We start from the raw sequence: 12,452 nt of genomic DNA, 5'->3' as shown, positions 1-12,452 counted from the left end.
TGAGTCAACAGCTGAAAAAGTCGCAGAGTTTAGAAAGGAAATCAACTTTTAAGAAGAGATAAGAACAAAGCCGAGCCATCACAAGATGTCTGCAGTTCAGGGAGAGGCAGGGACCTGCATTCTTGTCACAGATTTGATGCACTGGGGCTCTGAGGCGCTGTGAGCAGAGCCAGGAGTGATGTGGTCAAATCCTGAACGTACAAAGGCTGCTCTCAGGGAGTGTCATCAACCAGGAGCGTGGCTGAACAGAGTCCGCAAACGACTCTGTACGGCCCTTGGTACAGGCAGGGCAAGCAGGGAAGGCAGAGTGTCCTTCCCCACTCAGGAATGGCTTCCCAGGGAGGTGGTGGAGTTAACATCCCTGGTAGTGTTCAAGAGGTGTCGCAATGAGAAAATATGTTTTAGTGGTTTGCTGTAGCTACAGGAATGGGAGGACAGTTGGACTAGATGATCTTGCCAGTACTGTATTCAGTAGTGAACAAGAACGCAGGGACATTGTTTTGTGGGCAATATTGGGGACAAGTGGAAATTTGGAATAGTTGGTTTTAGAGGTCTTCTCCAACTCTCCTCAAAGATTCGTGGAACACTCATTCTGTGATTCTAAGAACAGAATGTGAATGAGGCAGAACTCTCAGAGCTGACAATAACTGTTCAACTGTTGTCCAGGAGTGAGCTGAGAGATTTTTGAAAAGACTTCAGCCATCATCAGGGCGAGCACTGTGCCCCATGGCTGCTCTGTTTATGGGAGAATGGGGCCCTTGGTCCATTCGTGTACAGTGAAGGCAGGTATGTGGGATCCCTTTGAAGGGAAGAGGACAATGACAAAGCCAGCGAAGAAGGGACGTCTGCTTTCATGCTATGGAAGTGATTCTTTCTCTGCCATGAAGTAAAAGTATCCATTCAAAAGAGATCTGGTACGTTACTCAGGCAAGTGGAAAGGTGAGAGTACCGAGGGAAGTAGCTGTGCTTGGATGTGATGCCTAATTCTGAACAAAGAAAAGGAGAGATATATGTAGAGGCACCAGAGGAAGAGACCTTTCATCTGAGTTCATCTGCAGTCAGGAAAGCTCAAGCCCCGCTAGAAGGAATATGCTTGGGCAGCTCACAGTTCATGAACATCAAGTTTTGGGGTTCTCTTTCTGTTGCTTCAACTAAGCTTCATATTGACTCACATATGTATCGTCTGTGAGTGTGGAGGCCTTCTACTTTGTAGCTAGGGTATGAATAACATCATTCGTGTTTTGCCCACTGCCCACAACACAGAAGTAGTTTGGATGAGCTCAGCACTTGGGAAAAACACTGAAGACACTCAGCTCGTGTCAATGGTACTACAGCAGAGATTGTTGCCACAGAATCACAGAAAAGCTTGTGTTGGAGGCAAGCTCCAACCACTTGCTATGAACAGGGCTGACACATTTTAAGGTTAGAATAGGGCTCCATCCAGCATGGCCTTGAACGCCTCCAGGGATGGGGCATCCACAGCTTTTCTGAGCAGTCATCAAGATGCACAAGTTCAAAGCTCGTTCAGTTCTTCAACGGAGGCTGTGACTCCAAGGCATAAGGTATACTGCTCTTCGCCAGCTGAAGTTCTCTGAAAAGCTGACTGATGTCAAAGCTGGCTTTCTGAGCTCTCTCAAATTTTTCCTCCTCATCCCCTGCATTTACCATCTGAAGTGAAGACGAGGATCTTCAGAGCTGACTAAAGGGACCCCCAGTGCTCAGATAGGTGAACAGTTTTCAAACCGGGCTCTGATTCCCAGTGCCTGCAGCACATGGATGCAAAGCTGTTGGGAATGCATGGCAGCTGCCCAGCGAAGCTGTATCCCAAGGGTGTCAGGGTTTTAGTGAGAGTTTTTCCTTTCCCCTCCTCACACCCCCATCACCTGCATTTAAGTTTTTAGAGATGAAAGACAAAATATGTGCAGGAGCAGGGGTAGCCCAGTAGCCACTATAGAATACTGTGCAAACCAATCCCATTCTACAGCCCTGCTCTTGCTTCCCATGACTGCCAGAAATACTTTACAGACTTTGTTGCAGGCTGTATTTTAAAGCTTTGGTTTCTTTTTCTACATGACTATTTCTTTAACCAGGCCAGTGAAGAACTTTTCCATGAGGGCACCGCGCTACTTAGACATAGAAAGATAAAACAGAAAGTCAAGTTTTCCAGTGAAAAGAATATTATTGCCAAGCATATATCATAACAAAATGTTGATTGTGCTGAGAATTTGGTGACAAATCAAAGATGAGGAAATGCAATGAACAAACGGGACATCTACGTTGTAGTAGTAATTAGAACAAAGAAGGATGATGGATGAGATGTGATGGTTCTAAGTTCTTACATCCACAGGTTTCTGCTAAAGAGGCTGCAGCACTGAATCGCAGAATTGCAGGGGTTGCAAGGGACCTCTGCTGATCATCATCGTGTCGAAACCCCCTGCCAGGGCAGGCTCAGCAGGCTGCACAGGTGGGCATCCAGATGGGCCATCCCCACTGTGCCCACTAAACTGTCTGCTTCAGGGCCACATCTCCATGTTTTCTGCATGCCTCCAAGGACGATGACTCCACCACATCCCTGGGCGGCGTGTTCCAGTGCATTTCCACTCACAAAACTCTGAGAAGTATTTCCTCTAGGAGTAAATCTAATTTCAACTTTTAGGTTAAAACAATCCATCCTCATCCTATACCTAGAAAATCATGCAAAAAGTCACTCACTACACACACTAGACACCAAGTATGCTGTTGACGTGCGAATGTTTAAAAGACTCTCTAGAAACCTAGACTGGACTCAGACTGGAAATGGTAGTGTGGTTCCAGGGTTGCTGCCTTGGCTAAAGGACAGCTCTGCTCCTGCCTCTGGCTGGGGGAGCATTGCCAGCAGGTTGAGGGAGGCCATAATTTCTGACCTGACTCTGTTCCACCTTCCAGAACTGCTACTCTCCTATGTAAGGTGGTGACCGTGATGTCACACAGTGGGTGTCAGGGAGTGGCCATTGTGACATGATGCTGGGAGCAGAGCAAAGGCTGCCGGGCTCAGCCTGAGCATCAGTGCGGTTTGGTGAGGCGTAGAGAGAGCAGTGACTCTTGCAGTGCTCGCTGTTAGCGCACATCATGTCCAATAGGAAGAGGAAGGCCTCCAGCTCGGAGGAGCCAGGTGAGAGGACAGCCTGAGCAGAGCTATTGGACAAAAGAGTGCTGGGGGTCTGCCTGTGGCTGAAAGGCTAAGAAGGGACAGGCAGGGACTCCCCAACAGCTGCAAGGCAGGGCCCCTCAGCTTCATGGCAGGTGGGCCCAGCTTGGGCTGTGTCTGCCCACTGGCAGCGTTGGGCCTGCCATGGCCCCTTCTCCTCCACCGCCTTCAGCCAGCACAGCAGGCACAGAGCAGGACTCTGGGGACAGCCCTCAGGGACACCTGGCTGTGCAAGCTGCTCACCGCTACTCACATTTGCTCTCTCCTCTGCAGTGTGCATGCTGTGTGGCCGGGCAGATGTTGACCCGAACATCTGTGGGCACATGATTCATCAGAGTGGAATTCACGTCCATTGGTTGTGCTTGGTGAGTTCTCCCATGGGCTCCTTCCTGATCACTGCTAGGGGTGCTCCTTTCCTTCCTATCCTAAGGAGACCCTGTTCTTTTCCCTCCTACAGATCTTTGCCAGCACCGTTAATGAAGCAAGACCACCGTGGTCCAGAATTGCGGGCATCCCCCTTGCAGCCATCACACACATGTTCAAGCAGGCAACCAGGAAGGTGAGGACTCGTACAGAGCAGGCCGATTTGTGCCAGGAGAGGCTGACACCAGCTTAGTCTGGAGCCAAAGAAAGCCATCGCAGCCTTTCCAACTGCCTCCTGGACAAAGTTAGGGGATGAGTCCTGTCCACCAGGCATCTTTGTAGAACATGACCCAGCAGTGTCCACGTCCTGGGCCCTGCCCAGAGATGTGCGGCCAGCCACAGAAGCCCAGAGCCTGCTGCTGACAGGGTTGTTCTGCTCATTCCAGCAATGCTGTGTTTGTGGAGAGAGGGGTGCTACCATCGCATGCGCAGAGAGAGGCTGTGAGCGCAGCTTCCACCTGCCCTGTGCCCAGGATGGGGAATGCATCACCCAGTTCTTTGGGCAACGCAGGTAAGTGCTGTCAGCAGCAGCCAAGCCAGGGAGGAATCGATAGTTACAATGCAGGACAGTGGGATGACAGAGCCTGAGCCAGGGCCTGGAGCTCCTTCCTGCTCCTCTGCCCTTCTTGCAGCACGTCTCACGCTGCCCATCACTTCCATATTCCCCCAGGTCCTTCTGTTCGGAGCACCGTCCTCGCCAGGAAGCTCAGGAAGCTCCACCTGAAGGCACCAACTGCCTCATGTGCCTGGAGCCTGTGGGGGACACTGTGTCCTACCACACCATGGTGTGTCCAGCGTGCAGACACACCTGGTTCCACCGGGGCTGCATCCAGGTAGGAGCCCTCCCCTCACCCTGCAGGCACACTTGGTGCTCAGCAGCACCAGGCACTGCTCACACTCACACTGCTTCTGCTTCTTCTGCAGCAACTGGCCAGGAGTGCTGGTGCTTTCTGTTTCCAGTGCCCCGGCTGTCGAAACATCCTTCTCTTCTTTCAAGAAATGTCCATCATGGGGATCCAAATCCCAGTCAGGTTGGTGCCCTTCTGCCCACTTCTGCTGACATAAAGGCTGTTGTGCTGGGCCTGTCCAGGGGCTGTCTTGGCAGGCCTGGGCCTTGGCTGGATCATGAGCGTGTATCCCACCTTCATGGAGAGGCTGGGAATGGAGTTGGGGTGAATGAGATGGGAAGACCTTGGATCTTATGCTGCGGGCACTGGGGGCTCATCACTTCCCCTCCCTTCTCTTGTAGAGAGCCAGAATGGGAGGACAATGATGCATACGCATCACTTCTAGAGAGGCACAGCCAATGTAATGCCAGTGAGTGTCTTTGCCCTGGAGGCAGAGAGCAGGCAGAGAGAAGAGGGTGAGTTACCACAGCAGCTCTCTGAGGCTCTGCGGGGGATCTCAGCCTCACCACAGGCTGGGGGAGCAAGGACTGAGCACCAGAGATGTGCTGTGCTGGGCACTCCCTGCCTTGGCTCACTTGCTACTCACAGCCACAACCCCTTTGCTTCCCCAGACCCTGGCAGCTGATCCTGTGCAGCTCCTGTGCTGCTGAGGGCACCCATCGATGTTGCTCCCATTTGAATAACACAACAGACACATGGGAGTGCAACAGCTGTGCTGGCCTGGGAACTGGTAAGAGGCAATCAATCGCATTACACCATACTGGGGCCAGGCAAGGCCTGGCAGTAAAAGCTCAGGGCAGCTTTGCTGGAGTCTGTCTGCCCCAAGAGGTCTGGCAGATCTCACTGCAGAGCTGCCGCTTCATCCTCATAACCTTCCTGCCTCCTCTTACAGCTTCCTGTGCTGAAGCTGAGAGCGCCAGTCCCAGCACACCTGAGACCGAGCAGGAGACAAGTAGCCCACATTCGTGTGAGGATGGGGCTACCTCGGAGCAACTGCGAGGACGTCGTGGGCGCAGACCAAGAGCAGCCCAGAGGGCTGAGAGTGACTCCCTCATATCCACCAGGCAGAGGGCATCAGGGTCTTCCTGGGCATCTCCAGCAGCTGCCCGCAGAAGACGTCCCAGGCAGAGAGGAAGAAGCCGCACACGAAGCCGCTCCCCACTGCAAGGTCAGACCTCACGTTCCCAGAGCTGGCCAAGAAGACGCCATGCCAGCAGGCGAATGCCAGCCTCAGGGGAACGAAGCGGTACTCAAAGATCTACAAGATCTGCAACATTAACATCCTCAAGGTCTTCCAGAATGCCTGGACACAGGGGACGGTCCAGGCACTGAGGTTGGGCCCTCACCCTTACTGAGACATTGGGCCCACAATTCCCACAGCTCACAACAAAGAAGCAGCAGGAGCTGGGCCCAACAGTGGAGGCCTTCCTGTGAATGAAGTTGCTCCCAGGAACTTGTCCTATTTTTGGACATCAGCTCCATTAGGACAAGCTCCTTGTCCTAATACTATTCACCCTCGCATACTGTTGTACCCTTCTAACTTCCCCCTCCTTACTCTGGTCCCAAAATTCCATCACAATAAAGATCAGAGTTCCCACACAAACACAAACATTTGTTGGCTTCATCCTTCCCTGCTCTTGCTGAGATGGGCAGAGGTAGGGACCTTGACAAGAGGCTTTTCTCCTCCCCACTACCATCCCAGACCTCACTTCCCCTGGCCTAGGCCAGGCTGAGCTGGGTTCAGGCCACATCCCCGGTGGGGCACACAACCCACATTCCTCAAGAGCCCAGGCCGCACTGGCAAGGACAGCCCATTTCTGGGCTTGTTTCCAGCCTTGGGATGTCACTGTGTTCAGGGTATATGTCAGGACCAGGGCTAATTTCCAGATGTGTCCGAGCTTGGGCTTTCCTCCTGAATGTGGATAGTGCTGTCAGGCCTGAGTTCTGGTTCTGTTCTGGGGATGCTGTGAGCCCTAAAGTGCTGCAGCGCAGTGTGTGTGTGCAGTCAGCACAGGGCCAGGCACAAGGAGCTGAGAGGGGACAGAATCAGGATGGCTGATCTGAACTGGCCTACCTGGCCCTAAAATGTGATGTGAAAAATAAGGTACGGGGAGTTGTTTGTGTGAAGGAGACAGACAGTGCTGCAGGTCTTCAATCTGTAGGTGCTGAGCAATGGCATCGTGTATTACTTCTTTTGTAAATACATATGTGTGTGTACAAATACCTTATTCAGAGGGAAGAGATCTTTGGAGCTGATGAAAATTCAGTAGGCCTAAAATGGCTCCAACCCCAACAGACCCATCCAAACTTCATGACAGCCCCTGCAGTTGCAACAGGCCAGTGGTGGTGGAACCCACTTGTGGTTTGATCCGGGAGTGATGGCAGCCAAGCCCCAAATGTACAAAAGAAGACTTCCTCACTTGCTTGTTTGGATAACCTCTGATTATTACCCCTTACTGATAGCTCAGGCTGGCAGTGATGAAGTCACAGTGAGAAGCCTGAGGGTCATCAAAAGGATGATGGGACTGGAGCAATTATTTGACTGGGCAGAAAAACAGGTGGCATTTTCCTCTATTCCTTCAGTGGCAGAGGGATTCTGAATGAATCAGGAGAATGTGACTGACAAATCCATGGCTGAGAGGCCGGTGCCATAGCAGGAATTATGCTTTTTTTGATCACAGGGAGGTTTACTTGGCAGCTGGGTTGATGTCCGCATCTACACCAATGCACACAGCATGGACAACTAACAGGAGCTGGAAGCCATTGTGTGGCAGGCAAACTATGACTTAATTGCCATTACTGAAACATGGTGAGATCACAACTGGACTGCTGCAATGAATGGCTATAAGCACAAAGAAGTTGATAGAATATGCAGAGAAAAAATTAGAAAGGCAAAAGCCCAGCATGAACTCAACCTGGCCACTGTAGTAAAAGACAACAAAAAATGATTTTACAAATATATTAACAGTAAGAGAAGGGTCAAGGAGAACCTCCATCCTTTACTGGATGCATCAGGAAACGTGACCACTGAGACTGAGGGCAAAGCTGAGGTTCTCAATGCCTTCTTCATGCCTGTCTTTAATAGTCAGACATTTTACCCTTGGGATACTCAGCCTCCTGACCTGGAAGTCTGGAATTAGAAACAGAATAAACTCCTCAGCATTCAGGTGCAAACCGTTAGAGAGCTGCTAGTCCACCTGGATTGTCACAAAACGATGGGGACAGATGGGATCCACTCAAGGGATCTGAGTGAGCTGGTAGACATGACTGCCAAGCCAATTCCAAACATCTATCAGTGATCCTAGTCAGTCAGAGAGGTCCTAGATAGCTGGAAACTTGACAGCATGACTCCCATCTATAAGAAGGGTTATAAGGAGGATCTGGGGAACTACAGGCCTGTCAGCCTGACCTCGGTGCCAGGAAAAGTTATTGAATAGATCATCTTGAGTGCAATCACATGAGTAGTGTGGGACAGCCCAGCAAGGAATCAGGCCCAGCAAGCATGGGTACGTGAAAGACAGTACTTGTCTTTCCAGCAAGCATGGGTACAAGTCCAGAGAAGGGCAAAGAAGGGATGAATGTCTTATGTGGAGCGACTGAGGGAACTGGGACTGTTTTGTCTGGCTGTGCATTATGCATTATCTCCCTCTTCTCTATCTGCTGGTTCCCATGTCTCACCAGGCAGCAGACAAATTTAAGCATTGTTTTTCCCTGCTATTCACCAGTGTCAGTGTACCTTCTCTGAATTAGGTCCCTTTAGAACTACTGGGATGTTGCTTCTCCTCCGTTGAATTCTTCTGACTTCTTATTTCAGACTTTCTCTTATTATTTGCTGAAAAATTCTGGAGAGTTAGAACTGGCTTTGACAGCAGCTGTCAACTATTCTTGTTTAATTACAGAGAATGGGGAGAGGGGAAGTCCTGAGAGAGTTGGGGGTACACAGGCTTTCCAAAAATCTGTATGACAAGAAAGAGTAATAGAAATAGGATGTACTGAACTTGGCACAAAGTTGGGCAATTGTTATCTTGGCACAGAGTGTGCCTAAGTGTTGTACAGAAACAGGCTGTTAAACTGTCACCGTGCGTTTCTGTGATCCGGGATGATATGAAACATTTCCTTGCAGTCTGTTATTCAAGAGAAAGAAGTACTTTAAGACCTGAGTGGGTACTCAGAAATTAGAGACTTCCACCCATTGTGTTGCCTAAAGTTACTGTGATTATCTTCAGACAGAAGTATTGCTAAGCATCTGGTCTTCACTGGCCTCAAGACTGAATCAATAAAAAGAAACCCAAGTCCTTTTCACTCCAGTCCATAATTCAGCTTCCAGGGATTTCCAGATTTCCAGGGAAATCATGTCAACCTGGAGAGCCACAGCTCCCCAAACCAAAACATTTAAGCATCATGGTAGCTGCACTCCAGAGCATATACAACCTCTTTTCCCTAAGATAATTTGGTATTACTTCCCAGCAGCAGATACGATTTTCTCTGTGCTCTTATCTACCCCCAAGTCCCCTGCTCTGCTGTCTCTTGCAACATACAGAGTTCCTAGCAGTGTCAGCTGAGACAAGCCAGAGTATCTCTGCAAAATGTATTAACATTGTCTACCTTGTCTGTTTAGCCAGGAAGCACTCCTGGCCTCACATCTCACTCAGTGTCTGCTTAACACCTAGAACAGCCACCATACTGCTAATAATTACTATGAGTATTCTACTGAGAAGAGTATTCTATCAGAGCATTGACTGCAAAGCCAACCACACAGCCAAGAACAAAGATTAAAAGGGAGGAAGAAACCTGGATGAAGATTAATTTAATACGTTTGAAATTTGTAATTATTTCTTTAAAAATAGAAAGTGCTCAAGTGACTTCTAGCTTTTCATTTTTTCCCTTTCCTTTTTTTAATTACTGTATAATATAGCAATATATAGAGAGGAGAGGAGAGGAGAGGAGAGGAGAGGAGAGGAGAGGAGAGGAGAGGAGAGGAGAGGAGAGGAGAGGAGAGGAGAGGAGAGGAGAGGAGAGGAGAGAAGAGGAGGGAGAGGAGAGGAGAGGAGAGGAGAGGAGAGGAGAGGAGAGGAGAGGAGAGGAGAGGAGAGGGGAGGGGAGGGGAGGAGAAGAGAGGGGGAGGGAGGGGAGGGGAGGGGGAGGAGGGGAGGGGAGGGGAGGGGAGGGGAAGAAAGATTATATGTACCTTACTGGCCACTGCAGGCTTCCTGTTGATTCAGGGATTGCTCTTTACTTGTCCCCTCTTTGGAGCTTATTTGTTTCCTGGTGTCATGCAAAACCTCAAAAGCAGCTGGAATGAACCCAAACTCCTCCAGTTGAGAAGGCATCTGGGAACTGAGGGACATGGCACTAAAAGTCATCTGGCTTCTTCATACAGCAGTAAAACAAGATTCAGTCTGGGCTCCCTTTCCAAACTCCATTTCTGGTTTTATCCAGTGACTCACTCATGTAAAATTCATAACAAGTTGCTGGAGCAAAGGTGTGCCCTCCAGACCTATCTCTTGCTCCAAAATGGAACTGAAATAGACTCTTGCACACTTACAATCCAACATTTATGCTGACACTCCTCTCTGTCTGAGGTCTGACTTGTCTGCAGAACAAGGCATGAGCCCTTCAATGATTACAGAATAGAGCCAGCAAACAGAAGCTGGGTTCATCCAGCACCATTCCTCCTTTAAGGAAAAGCCTACCATATGTACCCTAAGCCGCGATCTCTTAAAATCATTTGGCTTCTCTTGTCTGGTTTAGAACTCCCCAAGCATTTTTACCTGTGCCAAAGAAGTAAAACCACACAGCTCAATGTCTGAGCTGAGAGCCTCTTACTCTTTGCTCCCACTCAGACGGAGTTATTTCCTCTCTTCCAAAAGACTGATGTTTTCCCCCAAAATTAGTCAATATCATGAGGTGTCCTGATAAATGCACATCAACACTGCCTTTAATCCCTCTCAGTTTGTGAGGGTGAAGTGGGAACTTCCATAACTTCAGACTGAAAGCTGCTCAATTCATATCCCTCCCTGCTGAAACTTTCTGCTATTACCTTTTGGTTCCCCCTGCTGCCAGTCACCTGTAGATTACTTTCTTTCCTCCTTCCTGGTCTGATTTCTTCTGTAGCATCACACAGGAGCCACCATGTTTCCCTTTCATTAGAAGGGCATTAGTTTCAAATGCAAGTCAATCCTTTACATATGTATATATATATATTATTATTATTTTTTTTTTTTTTTTTAAGGAGAGTCTAAAAAAAAGCCTTCTTTTTGAAGTCCTTCTCATCATCTTTCTGTATTCGACGAAGGTGTCAGAGGCTGGTTTTGAAGTCAATAACCTTCAGTTTTCTTCCTTGTGAAGTAGGAGATCCTTTGAGAGCCTCCCTGTGACTTACAGACCCCAATGACTCCTTCTGGGAGTCAGGTGGTGGGAGGCAAACCTTGGCACTGTGGCTTACATGAGCCCATTTTGAGAAGAAAGGGCTGATGACACCTCACCTGGCTTTACAGGGAAATACTGTCAACAGCATGAGCCCAAGATAACATTTGTCCCTTCTCTGTCTCACAGTCTGGACACCTTCTTTTCTCACCACAGGGAAGGTGTTTTCCTCTGAGTGAGTCTTCTATGTCTGCTGTTTCATATAAAAATGGCACCTTCAGGGGGCATAGTCAACCCATCAGCCCAGCCATTGCCTCCCTTGACCTCAAGATCTTTGTGTTGCTTGTTTCCATAGGCTCTGGAGTTTTGGAGCTGAAGATAAACTTCTTCAAAATGTGTACTATATCAGTACAAACTTGAAGACATTCAAGATCAGGCTGGACCAGGCTCAGAGCAACCTGATCTAGCTGTAGATATCCTTGTTTGTTACTGGGGAGTTGTATTAGATTACTTTTAAGGGTCCCTTCCAATTCAAATGATTCTACGATTTGATGAAATTCCTTCACAGTCTACACACATAAAAGTTAATTAAAACAAACGAAGAAGCAAAACTCAGTTACTTGGACTATTAGTCAAGCCTGAGAAGACAGCTTAACTGCCTGTTACAAATATCCATGGCCATTGCTTATCCCAAATCATGTCTGGATGTTGCATGGCACAGTCTAAAACAATTTCAGGAGCCATCCTAGCAATAAAATGTTGCAAACAAGGATGTTTCTATGGTTCAGCTTTTTCCTGCACTGGTGATTTTCCTTGTAGAGGCAGCTGCGGGGCAATACATGGCAGTCAGGCTATGTCAGTACTGTGGTACTGCTGCAGTGAAGGGGAAATAAGTGGATACAGCTTCAGGATCAGATCTGACTACAGATTTCCTGGTCTTAGTCCGTGGTAAAGAAAAGAGATAGGTGCTGTTAGGAACTGAATAATCTGGCCTCTTCTGAGACAAACTCACCCTAGAAGTACTTATTTCCCAGTAGAAGGTGGGGTGCAAAGCACAGAAGCAGCTACAGTAGCCTTTAATAAAGTGAGTCAATATTCTCTTTCCCTCATGACTATGTACAAGGCCCTGTCTTTGCTCCTCAGAAGAGAAATCATACATTTCTCTTCCCCAGCTTCTCAAAACAGCAAAGAAAGTGACAGAGAGAGGAATGGCCTAGGTGTCTTGGCTCTGCGAGCCAATTGCAAAGTCAATCCTGTTTTCAAGTCCAGAGATATTTACATATTAGTCACACTTCCAAACACTCTACATGGAATTTGATGTCCTCCATTCCTCTGTGCATATTGCATGCTCATAGACAGTCCCTGTGTCCCACTTTGTGCTCACTGCCTCTTATCTTGACACTGGGCACCACTGACCAGAGCCTGGCTCCATTCAGGTATCCATATACATTATCCTATTCACTTTTTTCTCTCTTAACCAGACTGACAACTTACAGTTTGGACGTAAAAGACAACCAATGTCGTTGACCCTACATATTGTTTAGAACAAGTTTAGAACAGTTTTTTAC

General features: G+C 48.5%; 1 protein-coding gene across 1 annotated transcript in view; it reads left to right on the top strand.

Moving 5' to 3' along the window:
- LOC107312835 (PHD finger protein 7-like) overlaps positions 1 to 6,358 on the top strand; it is a 19,939-nt gene extending 13,581 nt beyond the window's left edge. Inside the window, exons 4-8 of the mRNA XM_015860647.2 lie at positions 3,997 to 4,121; positions 4,281 to 4,443; positions 4,535 to 4,973; positions 5,130 to 5,248; positions 5,411 to 6,358. Coding sequence (XP_015716133.1) covers positions 3,997 to 4,121; positions 4,281 to 4,443; positions 4,535 to 4,675 — 429 coding nt within the window. The 3' untranslated portion in view covers positions 4,676 to 4,973; positions 5,130 to 5,248; positions 5,411 to 6,358. The remainder of the gene's footprint in view (positions 1 to 3,996; positions 4,122 to 4,280; positions 4,444 to 4,534; positions 4,974 to 5,129; positions 5,249 to 5,410) is intronic.
- Positions 6,359 to 12,452: the final 6,094 nt, after the last annotated feature.

This window comes from Coturnix japonica, chromosome 1, assembly GCF_001577835.2.
Source record: "Coturnix japonica isolate 7356 chromosome 1, Coturnix japonica 2.1, whole genome shotgun sequence".
Classification (NCBI taxonomy): Eukaryota; Metazoa; Chordata; class Aves; order Galliformes; family Phasianidae; genus Coturnix; species Coturnix japonica.
This window is presented reverse-complemented; position numbering and strand designations above follow the sequence as displayed.